Source organism: Buceros rhinoceros, unplaced genomic scaffold (genome assembly GCF_000710305.1).
Source record: "Buceros rhinoceros silvestris isolate BGI_N320 unplaced genomic scaffold, ASM71030v1 scaffold3884, whole genome shotgun sequence".
Taxonomy (NCBI): domain Eukaryota; kingdom Metazoa; phylum Chordata; class Aves; order Bucerotiformes; family Bucerotidae; genus Buceros; species Buceros rhinoceros.
The window spans coordinates 18285-37251 of NW_010408652.1; the positions used below are offsets into that span (position 1 = coordinate 18285).

Consider the following 18967-nt stretch of genomic DNA (forward strand, 5'->3'; position numbering starts at 1 on the left):
ATGTCACACCTGCCAGTAGTGTCTTGCTGGAAGGTAAACTCAAGCTTCTGGCAAAGTTTCTTTCTAAACTTAAAATTGATTGTGAAAGGAATTTACAGCCTGAACAAAGCAATCTTTGAAATCATGTATTTTTTATTTATAGTTTGATTTATATAATTTCATGCAGCACACAATTATTTCTTCTTGTAATATTTATATACAATTATATATACAATTATTACGTAAAATATAATCTATAAATGTTTGGAAGGTAGTGCCAGCCTTTCCTCCTGACCCATAAAGGAAGTCAACCTGATCTGCATCATATGGCCAACTCAGTTTGCTGAGCTGGTTATCTCACAGTTAGAAAAATGCTCGGTATCTACTTGCATTGAGGACCTTGAGTTATGTTTAGACTATACTGCTGCTTGGAATCATTTTGCAAAGAGATCTGCTTTGCTTTATTGACTGAGGGAATTAAGGGGATTAACTTACTAAGCCTGTTAATGTTATGTTAACATTGTGCCTAAAACTGGATAACGTATGTGGAGTAGATCACACTGTTAGAATTTTCTTATGGGCATAAAACAATGATTCAAGCGATGTTGTTATAAGTGTTTTTTATACTAGAAATAAGATGTAATAGCTATTTTATGACTTTTACGGAGATGTATGTGGACATACATATAACCAGGCATAGTTGTTTTAGAGTGCTTTTTAAAACTGCAGATGCACCAAATTCTTAGCAAAACATTAACGAACTAGCATAGTAGCTTTGATTTCACTGGAGCTTATGTCAGTTTGGGGCATCTGAAGCTCTAGTCTTTAAGTGACAACAGAGATTAATTTAATTTGTTATTCCCTATCTGCATGTACGCATGTTTAGATTCAGCAACCCTCTTGATCTGCAGCTCTTCCCCATACAGAGCCAGCACCTCCAAGTTGGAAAGGCCCTTGCACTGAAGAAGCCACCACTGGTGTTGTGCTGCTGTCTCTCACCAAAGAACATGTGGATGGCCAGAAGGCTGCTGTTAAAGATCTCAGCCTCGCTTTCCATATAGGTCAGATAACAGCGCTCTTGGGACCTAATGGAGCTGGCAAGACAACAGTCATGTAAGTCTGCGATGTGATGCTATTACACTCCCCTCTGATCTCTGCTATGCTTTCTCACTTAAATTTTTGGGAGCTCTTTCCTATGTCTTTTTTTTTTTCCAAATATTTAATAAACTCCCCAAAGTACATGAAAAGTGAAGGCTACGTATCTACAACAAAAGCAATGAATGGAGAACTGGCTTCTCTATGCTAGATACATAACCAATATGTAATAGTTCAGGAGCAGCTTAAATAGAAGCTGGGCACGTCTAGTTGTGGAGCTGCACACATCTCAGGAAAGTGTTCTTTTCTGGCATCCCACGTGTACTCCTGCCACATAGAGAGTGTGGAGTTTTATGGGGTTTTGTCCTTTGTTCTCAGAGGTTGAAAGGGACTTTTTTCTTGGCAGTTGACTAGAAACCAAAATAACTAAGACATTTTTAAATGTCACTTCCATTGTGTTAATAATTCTATGTATTTCTACCTTTATGTTAACTATCACCAACTTTAATAAAACCAGTGACACAGGATGGGACCCAGTTAGGAATTACTCCTCAGCTAGAATGCACACGTGGTCTGCTATATTTGCTTGGGAAAAAATTGCATTTTGTTCTGGAAAAAAGGAAATAAAAGATTGTTGAAATATTAGGGTGTGGGTTATTTTTTTAAATTAGCAGTGTTTCTGTAATGTTTCTATAACTATCCTCAGCAGAACTGGTGTTGCTCTTGCTAGTCAAGCCTCAGGTAATCCAAGTGTGAGCTATGTAATACAGTCACTAGACACTATCTTACTGATTTTTTTTTTTTTTTTTCCTTTTTCTCCATCAGATCACTGTTGACTGGTCTGTATCCACCAAGCTCTGGCACCGTTATTATTAATGGAAAGGACATCCGTACTGATCTGGCTGCTATCAGGACCGAGCTGGGTGTTTGCCCACAGTATGATGTCCTGTTCAACATACTAACGGTGAGAGAACATCTCCTGCTTTATGGATCAGTGAAGGCACCTGGCTGGACGAAGGAACAGTTGAATCAGCAAGTCAGTGGGTAAATTTCCATTTATTTTATTGAAATCTGTCAAGTAAATTAGTAGTGTCTGTTGCAAGCCACTCAAACAAGAAAGTACTAAAGCAAAACTGCGAGTAGAAACAAATGGAAACTTTTTTCCATGATTTTTTAATCACACTTCATGTTCTGAAATCATGCCTTGAAAATAGATTTCCTAGTTTGTAACCTTTACTCTATAGCAAAACTGTCAGTGTTTAAAAACCTGGTGCAGAGAACCATCAAATAATCATGTTTTGACTGGAGTGGAGGTGGTTAGCCTGGTAGCAGCTGTAGTGGTTCCTGCCCCATGCTGTCTGCTTTATCTCTCTTCTTGCTGGGGAGACAGATAGAAAATAAACCCTGAATTTTCAGGCAAGTTAACACTGCCTTTAGTATTTATTACCCTGGATTCCCTCACCTTCAGCAGAGGGAACACTGGAAAACCAGAAAAGGCAGGTGCTTGCTACAATCTTTTTTTAATAGGCCATCATCTTTTCCTGTTGTCAAATTCAGAATTTAAATATGTTTAATAGTGAAGGGGTTTAAAGAAACCCCAATCCAACAGAAAAAACAAGCCAGAGCTCTGACATGACCTTGGAGGATTTGCCGTATGTCAGGGTGAGAATGTTTGGTTGTGTTTTAATGGTGCTGATTCTTTGATATAGGACTAGATCATCTCCATTTTTGCATCATGTAAACAGTAGAAGGTGAGATCTTGCTCATTAATAGCAAATAGCATTTCCTGAACTTTATAAATAACACGCATGCTCTTTAAACAGTGTGGCACTTCCATGCTTCAGTGGAAATAAATGCAGAGTTGATGGGATTTCTTAAGTTTGCAATTAGGCATTTGCAAACACATTTCTAGCAAAGTGGCTTTCCTTTTTAATAGCCTGTTACTTTAAGATTTTGATGTGAAAAAATCTCTGTTTTGGGACACTATAGAAATGACAGAACTATCTAGAATAACAAAGACAAAACAAACCTAATGTTTGGTTTAAATTTATGCAAAATAATTTTCTGCATTTTATTGTACTTAGACTGCTGAATTGTAATACCAGCAGCAGTTTGTCATACTGATGGCACATAGAATACTCAACTCTGCAGGCCTCACTACTAAGAAAAAAATATTTTTTTTTTAAGGGCAATGAATGCTTTAAAATACTTCGGAGAAATTAGAAAAGCAATAAAGCAATGAAACAAAATTTGCATTTTATTAAACAAGAATAGATGGCTTTTAAAGAGATTAAGAATAATTTTCCTGGATATATATCTGTTCAACAGTGGTAGAAACACTTTTTCCTTAAATGAAAAATTCTCTCAGACTAAATGGCATAGTTTACAGACTGCATGTTCACTCAAATGATTCAGAAGATTAGCTTAGGACTGTTGAGTCTTTTATGTCTTGCTTGCCAGGCTGATAGCAATGAAAAGCTTTTAGGTCAATGACTGGACGTTCAATGTGATGAAAAATAAATTGATGGTCTTTCAGTGCTGCCTTTATTGAGATGTTTCCACACACTGCTCAGATGCAAGATCATCAGAGGACAAGGGCTGAGCAGGCAATAAGTGTAAAGGTATCTCCCAGTCCTTAACACAGGAATTAATTAGGTTGTATTAGGTAGTATTATTCTACCTAGGTATCACTAATCTGTTTACTTCTCAGACATGTTTTAAGAAAAAAAAAAAAAGATGAAAAGAAAAAAAAAAGGAAAAGCATCAGTGTTACTTTATTTACTTCAAATGACTACATATCTCCTAAAAACTCGGACCTTTTTAAGGTTCTTGAAATAGTTGTGAAAACTGAAGCACCGTTTGAGTTATGAAACTGACTATCTTTACCATAGTTTAAGAGGCTGTAATCTAGAATTTGCTGAAACTATTGGACAAACAGGAATTTATTTTATTGGACTTAATTTCAAAATCGTCTGTTCTTATCCTACACAATACTTAACCAGAATTCTTATTTCTGGTAGTGATCATTGTTTATATTTTGTAAGTAAAGAGAGATCGTTTTTCTATTACTTTTTGTCACCAAATTGTATAACCAACCAGAGGTAGTGTTTTTTTGCTTTCCATTTACAATGACTTTTCAGCAATTCTGCTCTGAGTGGACACGATGTGACTGGTAAAAGTTTTTCAAAATTGGTCCTGTTCCTGTACTCCTGTTTCAGAGCTCTGGAAGATGTGGATTTATCCCAACATCAGTGCAAACCTGTTGGAGCCCTTTCTGGGGGAATGAAAAGGAGGCTGTCAATTGCCATCTCCTTTATCGGAAACTCAAAGACAGTTGTTCTAGATGAGCCCACCAGTGGAGTAGATCCGTGTTCTCGTCGCAGCATTTGGGATGTTCTTCTGAAGTACAAAACTGGTATGAAACTTCTACACATAATTTGCTGCTTATTTTCCTTTCTGGAATTCTGTTTCAAAGAATTTAAACAGGTCAGAATATTAGTTTTGCTATTCGGTAATAAATATATTAATTTCAGAGGTTACATTTAATCAAACTTGGGAAATGATAAAATAGCCAAGTGAGATTACAAGGATTGCCTACTAACAGAAGATTGAGCTTAGTTCTGAGTCCTGTCCTGAAGTTTCTTTTCTCTTACATTGTTTCTTTTTTGTTAGGTTCTCAAAATTATTTTGTAGTTTTAATTTCCCATTTTGCATATATCTGTATATAGATGCATATATGATTCTAATAAAAAAGCAGCTGAGAGACTGGGGGTGTTTAGCCTGGAGAAAAGGAGGCTCAGAGCTGACCTCATCACTCTCTAAAACTTCCTGAAATGAGGTTGTAGTGTAGTAGGTGTTTGTCTCTTCTCCCATGTGACAAGCGATAGAATGAGAGGAAACCGTCTCAGGTTGCACCAGGGGAGATTTAGATTGGATATTTGGAAAAATTTCTTTACAGAGAGGGTGATAAAGCATTGGGACAGTCTGCCCAGGAAGGTGGTGGAGTTCCCATGCCTGGAAGTATTTAAAAGATCATTAATTTTCTAAATGCCGAAGGGTTTAAAAACTGATTGTGGGAAGCAAACTCTTCAGCTACTGAGCGCTTAGCTGTAACAACTCAGCAAATGATCCATTGAAACAGACACTGCTGTTTTGTGGCTTTAAGGAATTTCTTAAGCTCTTAAGACAGCTTGAAGTTGTAATGGCTTAATACTACTTACTATGTATAATACAAGGCAAAGCAAGTTCGTACCTGTCTGTAAATCTGAATGCAGGTTTTGTTTGTGTCCTGTTTTGAAGGGACCTGAAATATGTTCCCTCAGGGTTAAAGGACCCTCGTGAAACAAAGAAGCATTTCCCTAGAAAACAGGTTTTGTAGACATGTACCAATCTTTCTGATGCAGGTTGTACACTGATCTTTACCACTCACCATCTCGATGAGGCAGAGGTGCTCAGTGATCGCATTGCCATCCTGCAGCGTGGCCAGCTGAGGTGCTGTGGCTCTCCCTCTTATCTGAGAGAAACATACGGCCAGGGACACAGTCTAACACTCATAAAAAAGGTACACTAAGAATGTACTGTACAGAGCATTTAGCTGTGTATATTCTAAGGGACCCTTATGTCCTTGCCAGGAAGTAATATGTGGTACAGATTATTAGAGAGCCAGCAAAACATGTTTTTTATCAGCTCACTATTGTTTTGGGTTGGTGGTATTATTATTACTACCACTATTATTATTTAGAAGAACACAGTGTCATCTTTGAAAAAGATGAATTTAAATATTTAGCTGAAAAGGGCTTTGTCTCACTGATAGTAGTCTTTGTGTCCCAGTTTTGATGCAATTTCATCAGTGGAAATTTTCTTGTAGGAGTTCTATCAATTCCCATATTTCTGGTAACATCTGGGGTTTTTTTTTGTGCATGATTATCTTTCCTCATAGCCCCCTGTGATTGATATCCAGGATCCTACACATATTGTTCGGGTCACATCTCTGGTACAGACCCACATCCCAGAAGCCTTCTTGAAAGAGAACAGTGGGACTGAGCTGACCTATGTGATTCCAGAACGGGCAGATAAGACCTCTTTTAAAGGTCTTTTTCAGGCTTTAGATCAAAACCTGCATCACCTACATGTGACTGGCTATGGCATTTCTGACACCACCTTGGAAGAGGTACTTGTAGTTTTTCTGTATAATGGCATTTTTTTGGTTAGAAAATCCTGTATTAACTTCCAGCTACTCTTGATTGTATCTTTCATATTGCACAACTGTGTGCTGTACACAACTGGGAAGCTGTACACTTTATAGTTTTGCTGTACTGTTAATTTCAGCACCCACACTACGATGACTTAGATCTCATTTAAAGAATCTGAAGCAAAGACTGAGAAACGTGTAACTCTTAAATGTTTGTTTCTGTATTTACATAACAAAAATCTAATGAGTCATTGGTTTAATGAGAACCACCGTTGTTCTGAATCTCTAGCATTGGAAATGAGCTTTGAACTTGAAGGTTCAGTTCAGGTAGCTCTTACAATAGAAAAAAAAATCTGGAAATACTCTCTGACTTAAAGTTCTAAAGCTTAGGACTTAGCAAAACTGTGTGTCAAAGTATCTAACCTGTATTTTGTGTGTATACCTAGAGAGAGAGAGAGACTTATGTACACATATATATGAACATATATACACACGGACAATATTCAAAGGGACCAGAGATGGAGACTCTGTTATGCTTCCTCATCACTTCCGAGTTTAGCTCTGTGTAAATGATCATATCAGTGAGAAGTAATTTTCCTTGGACTGTTTTTATTCTGACTATAATTTCTAAATATCAAGATTCCCTAAACCACCACTTTTTAAGTTCTGTATTGTAGATCCTTTTCAAAATATAATTAGTTCCAGATCCTCAAGTGATGATAGGAGATCAATGTCAGTATTTTTTTGATGCACAAAACACTTCTATTCTTATTTAATAGCACAATTCGTTCAGTATGACTTTGTTAAACTGATTTCTCCAGTGGCTACCCACAGCGTTAAAGAGGCAACAGGCAACGTTGGGCTGTTTTCTAATGGAAGATGTAATGTATGTTAGAAAAAAAACTCCACAAAAATAATGAAATGCAGATTCCTGAGAGTGATATTTTTTTTTTATATGTAGCAATAAATACTTACGGATACATCCCTTTTCTCTACTTCTTCCTCTGTTCCCTGGAAATGTATAAGATGGTATGATGTAGTACTTAGGTCAGCTGGAAGTCAAGATTCCCCAGGGAAGGTGCTCATCTTTCCTGGTGTTATGAAGATGATACCACTTTAAGATGTCAGACATCACTTACGTGTTGTTTGTTTTTCTGTGTGAGCTGTGCATATGGGAAATAATAGGGTCAGATATTTGAAACTGCATTAGCAGTTCTGAGTTTGTTTTACAACTTTAGAATCTTCACCTTATATAATCAGTGGAAAAAATACAAGTAGAACCCAAATAATGCAAGTAAACCTATAATGACAATTGCTCATGAAATTTATTGAACCAATACATCAGCTCCAATATGTGGAGCTGCTGTATCCTGAAGTGGTCCACTGGGAGATACCTTTAAGACTACATTGTTGATTTGCTACATAGGTTTTTAGGACCTTGCACAAACACAAAGAATCTGGTTTTGCACATTTGTTTTTAAGCTGCAGTCCAAAGAATGATCTACCAGCAAGTATGTGGTTTCCTTTGAAGTTAAGCTCTATACAACTGAGTTATTTATAAAGAATAATGATAATAAAAAACATCTCTTCAGTGTTTGTTTCTCTTATAAATGACCACAGTACATAAAGCGAGTGTGGCAAGCACTTGCTATGACAATCAGGGGTGGGAGGGGAGGAGGAAAAATATAAATCCTACAAGTTTAATAAACATTTTACTTAATACCATAAAGTAAATCACGTTTCTGCTATACAATTTTATGAGGCAAGTGAAAAGCTTATTGAAAAATTGTTATTTTCTTTCAAATTATATAGTGGGATTAACATGCTATAAGAAAGAATGCTGTTCACTTACAGACTTTATAGATTCTGGGGTGATTTAGTAATAATAAAAGACCCTGTTTTGATGACAACTATGTGGTGTATAACATAGGGTTTTCCAGAACTGGCACATGTAAAGTAAATGTGGAGTTGTCATGGAACATGAGGAAACTTCCTCAGCATCTGTTATTCAGCTGAGTATTTTGGTTCTTTTCTCAAGGGGAGTTAAAAAACCACAAACCAACTTTAAAGGTGGTATTAAATACTGATGCATCATTCTTTAGCTTGAAGACTTAATGTATTAATTTGGGGTGATTTGAAACTCTGGAGGTTTCAAAGCTTATTGTTTTCTTGCTTCACTTTGAGGAAGAGAACAAAACCATTGAACCCTCTTTGCAAAATATGTTGAAACACCTGTTAATGGAGAACTACTTTAAATTATTTTCCTTGAAATTACTAGAGAGTTGCCCCAAAACTTTCCAGGGAAAACTATATACCTCCTTGAAATATTTTAGCCTTAAAACAGTATGTAGCTTTTGATGAGAATCAGTTTTGCTGAGAGTGCTGTAACAACATCTAGTAATGGCACAGCTGTATTAAGATATTTCACTGTAGCGTTGCGTTCTGGCCAAAACTTTTTCCTAGAGGGGAAAAGCACTTCCTATATTTATTAACAGTCTAGTGGTTCAAAAAAAGCAGCCGCTGCTGCTTGCACGTAGGACAGTCCTTTTCAACAGCTAGCATGACTAACTGCTGTTTTCCACACCAAGAGCAGCCAAGGGGGTCCTTCAGTTCCTGGAGTGGAGCAAGCTTGCAGGCGCAAGTGCTGGAAGTGAGCCATGCTACTCTTTATCTATTTTAAGCACTTACCTTGAAAACATGCAGTTCCTTCCTTTGGTTTTAAGCTGTGCCAATTGTCTGTCTCCCTCTGTAGGTTTATATCTAAGTTTGACAGTCAGAAGTGTTCCTGTTTAGTGGATAACCACTGACCTGCTTGCAAAAGTTCTTTGGTCAACAGTCATCCACAGTGAATGGCTTTAAGACCGCTTCTGCATTGTTCTGCTTGGGGAAACATGCCTCTAACTACTAAAGGTTCTACTGAGAACAGACTTCCTGGAAGAAAATACAGAAACAACGTGAATAGAAAAGTAGTAGGGACCAAGAATGCTGCTAAAATATCATCCAGTGGTTTTAGATGATAAAGGACTATCTATAGGTGTTGGTTGTTTTTTGCATCATAACACCCTCTCCCCCCACCTCCATGCCTTTGTTTTCTCCCTCTTTCAGCTACTTTGGTTTTCTGCACTTTTTTCTTTCAGGTGAAGGTGTTTTAGGAATGATTATGGTGTCACAGGGTCCCCATGCTCTAACAGTGAAGTGTCAAGGACACTGTGCCACTGTATCAGTGAAATAGGCTTGTTTTTATGATGCTGTCCTGAAGAAATCAGGAAGTAGCTGCCTTGTAAATCTTACAGGGGGTACAGGAAATGTCTATTTCCTCAGGTTCCCTTACAGACAGCCATCTGGACGCGTCCTTGGCCAGATATGGACTTCCTAGCCAAAGCAGAAATTAATTGTTAGGAATTAATTAGCAGGAATTGTTAAGGCATGTAGGGCAAGGGATGCTGTGTGAGGTCTAGAAGACTCCTCTTGTTGAATTTATCCAGTCTTTCAGGCATAGCAAGAATATACTGTCCCTCTTTCATGGTGTCTAATCCTGACTTTTCCAAATCTGTGTGTTTTGGAGGGTACTTCATTCTGCTAATAACACTGTTAGTCTAATATACCTCTGTCCACAATATCCGGTGCAACACTATATAAATTATCATTTCTTCTGTACAACATGGTCCCTAATGATTCCCATTCTTAATGGGATGTTTGAATGTTGCTTGGATACTATGGGGAGGACTAGGAAATGCAGGTGGCCTTCTGCCTCCATAGCTGTATCAGAATAGCTGTGTCAGTGAAGTTACAATAGACACCATACGTATTTTTTGTTGGCTTTGTTTCTTTCTTAAGGCATAGTTACATTCTCCCTTCAAATGACATAATGTGATTGAAGAAGAAAATGTCTGTCTGCAACCCCAACAGGAATTTTGATTCTGAACTGAGTATATGCAGCCATCATTTTGTAGTGTGGCCTTTGTCCTAGCCAGAGAGGAGCAGATCCTCTCCGGGTTTAGTCAGTTCATTTTAGCCTGGTTTGCTTGACAGAATTGGTGTGCAGAGGAGCCACCAGCAGGTAGGTCCAAGGCAGCAAATTACAATGTGGCTTTGGGCAGTCAGGATCCCTCTCCAGGATCTAATACAGAAATGTCAGGAGGTATTACTTTCTTCTGCCCTTGCAGTTGTTAATGGCCAAAAGTGTTCCCTGAAAGCTGGCAGGTAACAAATACAATCGGTACCCACTGTTAAGTGGCAATTATATTGACTAAGCAAAATATGGTTTATGTAAGTCAGATCTTAGCAAGTCAAGAAATATCTTTCCACAACTATAAAGTACTTCAGATTGACTGGTTTTAGTTTTCTATTGTATGAGCTCCTTGGAACCAAGGAATTTTTTGTTATAGCTGATATCAGGTTCATTTGTGGGAAGAAATAAATGGTTTCATAATGATTTCTGAAAGCTGCACCATGGTTATAATCTAAGGGTTGCAGCTCAACCCAAACAGAGAAGAGAAAGCAAAACTTGGTTATGCTTTTCCTCCTCAATTAGATATGCTCATGGTAGCTGTATTTTCTGTTAACTTTTCTTTCTTTTTACCTGAAGTTCACTGTTTAAATTGCAGTTCAGGTTAAGGTAATAAAATATTAATTTTATTTTTAATCTGAGCTTACAAGAAGGGGGGTGAGTGTTAATAACTGACTCACTGTGAAAGTTATTCCAAGCTTCTGCAAGACTGAGGGGCTGATAAATGAAATAAATATCTGAAATGCAAAGGACCTTATGTGGACAGAACTGATTAAGCAAGAAGTAGTATGTTGAATGCAAACATATTGGGCAAAGTGTATATATTATTTAAATAGATCTCATGATTATAAAGTTAGTGAATTCTGTTGGATTTATTAAAATGTTATCTTTAACTCCCTTCTGAGGTGAGTCCTCCTGCTTAGGAACTTTCAAGCCTTAAAATTTTACTACAGTGCAGATTTTTAGATTTTTTTTTTTTTTTAAAAAGTAACAATCTAGTTTTTCCCATGGTGATTTTAGGCAACAGAATCCTATCACCTTCTCCCAATTCGGAATATGCATGCTAATGGTTTTGCTACAAATCACACATTGTTGCCCAGTTCCCTCTGTAGTATTAGCTAGACAAGTCTTTGTTTAAGATGACCATGCCTGATGATTGCATTGTCCTTTAAATGTCTTTCAATAGCATTATTGCACACGAGCTTGCGTAAGTCTATGGACACTTCCCAGAGCTCTGTGGATTCTCGGTTCTATAGGATTTTGTACGTTATATTTAGTTGTATTGATACAATAAGAACTCTTGGGTAGCAGTTCCAGTTGTGCCCATGTATTTCTAATTAGTGTGTGAGAAGAGACTTGAAACTGTCAATATGCCCTTCATCTAATATGCCTTTGCATCTAGTGTCATTTATTCCTTTTCCCTTAAGCCCAGGATTCCTCCTTTGGAGAGCTTGACTAATTTTATAGTCATATTCATAGTAGCAGAGTGACTACTAATATCTGACTATCCAGATGATTTGGGATATATCTAAAAAAAGTAGTTTTTAGAAAATGGATTTAATTTTTTTTTTCTTATTTCACGAAAGGTATTTCTGAAGCTACTGCAGGACTCCTCAGAGAAGATGCCCTGTGTTCCACAAGTAGCACACCCGGACCATACAAATGGTGCTGAAACAGGCTGTAAGTATAAAATTAGGTACCTTCTGAAACAGCCAGATTTATAAAGATAAAAATGCATGAAGTTCCCGAAGTTGAGAAATGCACAAGCAAATGGAGAATACTGCCTGCTACCATCTGATAATTCTTTTTTTAAACATGCGTGATGTGATCTGCCTTGTGTAATAGTAGTATTGCAATATGCCTCTGTATCACTTCACAGTCATCTTCCCGCCCTTCTACTATGGTTACACATGCAAACAAGCAATTCTCTCACTGTTTCAGCATTAACATACTCATTCCTACCTGTCCCTGGCAACTAATTACTCTCTTTGATTCATATTGACAATGGATAAAAATTGCTGAGAGATACTGCAGATACAAGGTCTGTTCAGGTGTTAGATTTATTAATCTCCATCTATGTGCAAGTAAAAAAAAAAAGCTGTTGACCCCATAGTAGAAGATCACTTGTCCTTTCAAATGACATGTTATTTCAGGTTCACTTACATGTTTTTTGTTTTAAAACAAGTTCCCTCAAGCTTTCTATTTCCCTGTCCTGCAAGCCTGGGAGAAGGTCCTCACTAATATTTCTGAAATCTTAGGAAGTTTGTTCTCCTTAAAAACTCTTTTTAGAAGTCACTAATGTGGTACTGTAAAAAATGCAAGACTCAAGTTCTCTGACAGTGCCCACCAAGCTCATCAATGTTTTCTCATTGATTCCTGGAATTCTTATGCTTCTATACTTAGCATGTTTCTTTCTGTTTGATTTATACCTACTCAGTTTTGGTTAGACATCAAACATTCATTCCTTATGCAGTTCTTTTTGTTTCTATAGAACGTGGGCACAGAGAGGTCCTGGTCTGAGGACCTTCATTGTTACAGTAATTGAAATAATAATTTTGAACAAAGCTTGTCTTATTTGTTAAGATAAATTCAGTTTGATTTCCCAGTAATGAGTAATCAGTGCTAAAAATTGTGGCCTAAGATGAGGCCTTTTCTCACAAAATGTGAATGTGACTGGATGATTTTTTCCAGAACATCTTTTTGCTAGACTATTCCAGTCCCTGTTGAATCAGTGAAGATGTAACTAAATAGCAAAAAACCCTTGCTAAGCAAATAAATTATCCTCTCCTGTGAGTGGTGAGAACACTTCCATTCAAAATACAGCTTTGATTATCCTTTTAATAACGTTCGGTTTTGTATTTCTTCAGGAGTTGGCTAGGATATCCAAATCAATCTCAAATCAAAACAGTCTGTCTTCTCCACACTGTGTTTTCATTAAAAAGTAAGATTTATAGTTCCTAAAATAATGAAAACAGAGTATACTGTACCTAACTACTTGATATCTTTTACCATCTGCATTCCAAAATATGTAACTTAGCATTTGTCCAAGTTATGACATTAATAAAGAATCCAGCAATCGGAGACTGGATTTTTCAGTCTGATAAATTATAGCAAGAAAATATGATAATGCTATCTCTTTGGGGATGAGAATACTGGAAGATTGTAATTTGTTGCAGATGACTGTCATTCATCATTAAGGACAGTTGTGAAGCGTAGGCATAAGGGATCTGGGAAATGGTCATGGAAGATAGCCATCATTGTGAAAGCTAACCAGGATACTCCATGGGCAACCTGTAAAATTTTTATCTTTGAAAGCAGATTCAAAGGCAGTCAAAATTGCTGTTGTCAAAGTAGTCAAAAGAATTTTAAAGACCCCTGAGAGCAAACAGTTGGGTTATTGAGAAGATCACAGGATGCTACTATTTGATCTGTGTAAGGATTTGGACTAGAAAGCCGCTTTGATAAAGTGCGGATCTGAGCATAAGTGAGGATATGCAGCGTCCTTTACTGGTGCTGAGCCCTTGAGGCATCGGGATTGTGTAGAAACCAAAATGTTGCCTCTTGTCTCCCAAACCAGAAGGCGTTGTGGAGTGGTGTGCATGTCCCTTCTTAAATGAAACTGAAAAAAATCAGGACATGATTTAGATTGATGGCCGATGCCAAAACCAAGTAAGAGACATCACTTCAGAAAAACTATGGCTGAAATCGGAGCTTTGGTAATTTCTGGTTATGTTTTACAGTGTCGTCTTGTACTAGGTGTGGCTGGAATGGAGTTAATTTTCTTTGTAACTCTTCAAGTTCTTATGGTGCTGTGTTTCGGATTTGTGACTAAACTAATGCTGATAGCACAGCAGTGTTTTGGCTATTGCACTTGCAGTGTCAAGGCTTTCTGTTTTTCCTATTCTGCCCACATTCCCTGCAGCAAGTAGGCTGGGCGTATCAAGAAGCTGGGGGTGGACATGACCTGGACAGCTGAGCCAAATTGTCTGAAGTTGCCCAGTGCCACATAGTGTCACGCTCAGCAATAAAAATGGAGGGCTGTTTTTTTGAGGAGGTAACCATTGCTACCAGACTGGCTGAGCATCAGTGTGCTTGAGGGAGGTGGTGGATAGTGTCTTTGCATTGCTTGGGGTTTTTTTTTCTTCATTTCACACCTCCCCCCCCTTTTCTTTTCCTTCACTTCTTAAACTGTCTTTATCTTGACCCACAAGTCTTCTCGTTTTCTCTCTTTCTATTCTCTTTCCTGCTGGAGGAGGGGAAGTGTGAGCAAGCAGCTATTTGGTGATTAGCTGCTGACCAGGGTCAACACACCAGAATAACGTAAAAGAAACTCAGAATAATTAGACCCTTTCTAAATGAAATTAAGTAGCAGTCCATTAATTAGATTAAATTGTAACTATTTAGATATCAGTACCTTCAAAGATACAATGCACACTGTAATTTCTAGTGGTTTCTTTCTAAGTTTCCTTTGTGGAAGGTTTACTCATTATGTTTAGTTTTATTCCAACAAAGAAATCTTGGAATAAAACTCACCTTCTGGTGAGAACAGTTAACATTTTCTTTTTAAGTAAGGAAATGCCTATGTGTGCAGGCATAATACATGCATATATTAAAATAGATGTGCATAATTATTTTCTACGCAGCTGGGGCACACGATTGATGGTTATTGTTTTGTAGATGAGTACAGAGCATGCAGAAAAAAGTTAGACTGAGCTTGCAATGACTGCACGACATGATCATTGGAGCCAAATAGCCTTGAGAAAATGGAGAAACCAACTCTATTGAGTCCAATAAAAGTATCATCAACTACAGGAAGCAATATATGTATGCAAATAATCAGGAGAGCTAGTCTAAGGGGGGGTTGACTAACCATGGGTAAAAACCAAAATATTCTGAACGTACGCAACAGCAGGCACTAGGCTAGAGAGTGAGCTCATTGGATCATTAAGGGACCAACATTACAGAATTAAGATATTCAAATACCTTGCTGAAGAGCCAAATTAATTCATTTTTTATCATTCTACATCATAGAAATGTTTGGGAGATACCAACTTCAGATGTAATCGTAGAATCACAGAATGCTTTGGGTTGGAAGGGATCTTCAAAGGTCATCTAGTCCAACCCTGCCCTGCAGAGAGACCAGACACCTTCAACTAGATCAGGTTGTCCAGAGCCTTGTCCAGCCTGACCTGGAATGATTCCAGGGATGAGGTATCTACCACTTCTCTGGGCAACCTGTGCCAAAGTTTCACCACACTCATTGTAAAAAAAGTCTTCCTTATCTCTAGCCGAAATCTCCCCTCTTTTAATTTAAAACCATCACCCCTTGTCCTGTCGCAACAGGCCTTGCTAAAAGAGACTGTCCCCATTCTTCTTCTAAGCTTGCTTTTAAGTACTGAAAGGGGTATAAGGTCTCTCTGGCGCCTCCCCTTCTCCAGGCTGAACAACCCCAATTCTTTCAGCCTGTCCTCGTAGCAGAGGTGCTCCATTTCTCTAGTCATTTTTGTAGCCTTCCTCTGGACCCTCTGCAACAGGTTCACGTCCTTCCTGTGCTGAGGACTCCAGAGCTGCATGCAGTACTCCAGGTGAGGTCTCACCAGAGTGGAGTAGCAGGATCACCTCCCTTGACCTGGGAGTAACGCTTCTTTTGATGCAGTTAAAGATATGGTTGGCTTTCTGGACTGTGAGCACACATTGTTGGCCCACGTCCGTCTTTTCTGGTAGTAAAATACAGCTGGAACCTGAGATATAGTGAAACTGAACTGTAGAAAATTCAAAATGGATAAAATCATGTTTTTCATGTAGTGACACATAATATTTGAAATTCATTGCCATAGAACTCTATGGAGACTAAGGTTCTGGTAATATGTTTAAACGAACCAAACAGTGGTTATTAGTGTATATATAATATGAAGAGCTATAGTAACAGAAGTGCTGTTAATGCCTTTGAACTTCTTGGATAAGTTCACCACTGAAAGTGTTGGAATGGAAGCAGGTTGATGCATAATTTATTTGTACAGTTACTTAAACCCTTCTCTGAAGCAGCTGGTGTTAGCCACTTTGCGGGATATTGGGCAAAATATTTCATTGCTCCTGTTAGGATTTAAGAGATCAGCAATATACAGTACTTATAAAGCACATCTGAAAACTGATTTAATTCAGAAATTGTAGTTCACAAAAAGCAGTCATCAATAGTGAAACAAAACTGAAGAGCTTTCAGTGAATTTTCAGTGAGCTGCAACTTTTCGTTATTTTCATCAGTGATACTGAAGTAAATATAACCTTGCTTATAAAAAAGAGACAACAGCTGCAAGGGATTGGTAGAAGGGTAATGAGTTAGACCAGTCCTAAAGAACGAGTCTGATCACTTGAAAAGCTTGAATCTGTTCCAAATAAAGTGTGCTTTTAATTTAGTCAAACACTGGGCAAATCTAATGGGGACGATATCTTGGAAAACACTCACTTTGAAAGTTACTTACTAAACCTGGTGAAAAAGCATTTTAAGATAGTATGGCTCAGATGATTTATGTTTCAATTTAACAGACAAAAAGAAGTGGAGACATTTTTTCGACTATCAGTACAAAATTTGAGACTGATGCTATGCTGCTATGTACAACTTCTGTGTCGATGTTTTTAAGTTTGAATGTCTTTAAGGAAAAATTGAGAATTTGGAAAGGGAACAGAGAAGAGTTAATATTGGAGATCTGGGGTGAAGTCCTTATAAAGGCACCATCGTGTAGTTCGTGTAGTGTAGCAAAAAGAAGATAGAGATGTGGTTTGCTTAAAAAGCATAATTTCTTTTGAGTGCATGGAGAATACTGACCATTAAGGTATAGTTCTACCTTTTACAGGGGCAGAAGTGATAAATGGAATAAAGGAAGAAATAAGGGAAACAAATAGCTGGAAGCTAAAAGCAGGCACTTCTAGAGGTTAATAAACAGTTGGAGTTAGGCTACCCAGGGAAGTATATTTCCTCTTCTGGTGCATTTGACACGAGCCTGGGGTCTTTGCAGAAAATATGCTACAGGAAAAGGTGTTATTGATTTCTGCACCCAGGTAACAGAGTGGAATTTGATGTCTGTTGATAGGTGATCAAGTGGTTTCTTCTATTCTTAGAGAGGAGCTTTTAATGCACTACGAAAAACGGAGTACTCTGTAATTAAAAAATAAGGGCTGAGACAGTATTCGTTATAGTATCTTTGAAGTTACATCACATTAAGTGGAACTCTCTTCTTTCATTTCCCTGTAAAATTCACTTAAAAGGATATAAGAAAGATTTTAATGCTCCACCTTGCAAAAAGTAACTTGACTGCTGAGTAGAAAACTGTGGGTAATAAGTAGCAGTTGCGCTGTTTAGAAGTGGCTGCTGACATGAAAACTGATATTAAAATTTTCAAATTTTTGCCAATTACCCATACAGAGAAGATACAGCATACATTTCAGTCTCTGGTAGCCTAATTGACAACACTGCCACTTAAATTCAGCCCTAGGCCCTGAAAAGAAGTGTCAGAATAGCTGGTCTAAAAATTTTGGGTACATTATAATTTCCTTCACCTTTTTTATTGTTGTTTTAATTAGGGTTTTTTTTTTTTTCAGGAAATCTTGTGATTCTGATGTGTTGAAAACTAAATCTTGCCTTTTCCAATTATTTAGCTTTTTATTCCTCAGGCTTGAATCTTGCTTCCTTTTGTCACCCCTTCAGGATTCTCTAAAGCACAGAATAAGTATGAGCATCTTCATAATGTTTCCTATCAGTAGTCACAAAAAGACACCTGATCTTGAGAACAAGATCATCTAACTTGTTCAAGGTTTACAGAAATTTGTGTCATGGCTTGAACCCAGCTGGCAACTAAACACCACACAGCTGCTCGCTCACTTCTCCCTACCTCGGAGTGATGGGGGTGAGTGGACAGTGTGTGTGTGGAGAAAAAAGGTAAAAGTAAAGCCATGTGGGTTGAAATAAAGTTTATTTGAACAACACAGAGGGAAAACAATAATAAAGCAAGTGATAAACTTGCCACCACACTGAGCCGCACTTTGTGCTCCTCTTTGAAACTGCCCTCCCTCTGCAGCCCCATCCTTACATATACTGGGCAGGACATCAGTATAGTATTGAATCTCCCATTCACTGGTTTGTTCCGGCTATCCTGGCTGCAGAAACTAACTCTGTTGTAGCCAAACCCAGGACAATTTTTTTTCCCGGTAAATGTGTTTCTGTAACTCCTATCCTTCTGAAAGTTGTGGCAGCAAGCTCGCGAGCTGGAGTGGAACGAATCACCCAAACGCCAATGTGGTGTGTAGTGAGACTCGTTTATTGTTTACAATACTTCTCTATTTATAGACAGTGGATTCTTGCTCACGTGACTGGTTACATAGTGATTGGATATGTTCCTTGTCACACAGACAGTATGCATCTCTTAAGGCACTATGATTGGATACAGGAGTTAGTTCACTCGCAGTTTCTGATTGGTTAGTGTTAATCAAATAGGAGCTAGTTAGAGATATAATTTCCCACATGATAGTGTTGCAGCTGGGTTTCGGCTGCTAAGTTTCCCAGAGAGAGTAGCATATTTTTCACAGTTCTGATTTCTGCTAGAATGATAGCAACAAAAGTAAATGGTCAGGTTCTTCCACTTACCTCAAATATGTTTCGCTTTTCATTCACTAGTTTCTCCTCTCATCCGAGCACTTTC

At 37.9% G+C, this 18967-nt stretch overlaps 1 protein-coding gene across 1 annotated transcript in view; it reads left to right on the forward strand.

Moving 5' to 3' along the window:
* Nucleotides 1-18967, forward strand: part of LOC104492374 (ATP-binding cassette sub-family A member 13-like) — a gene marked incomplete at both ends in the record, with an annotated part of 84818 nt that overhangs the window by 18214 nt on the left and 47637 nt on the right. The window contains 6 exon segments of the mRNA XM_010134927.1: nucleotides 930-1092; nucleotides 1900-2118; nucleotides 4293-4489; nucleotides 5478-5635; nucleotides 6014-6244; nucleotides 11861-11954. Of these exon segments, the coding sequence (XP_010133229.1) occupies nucleotides 930-1092; nucleotides 1900-2118; nucleotides 4293-4489; nucleotides 5478-5635; nucleotides 6014-6244; nucleotides 11861-11954 (1062 nt within the window).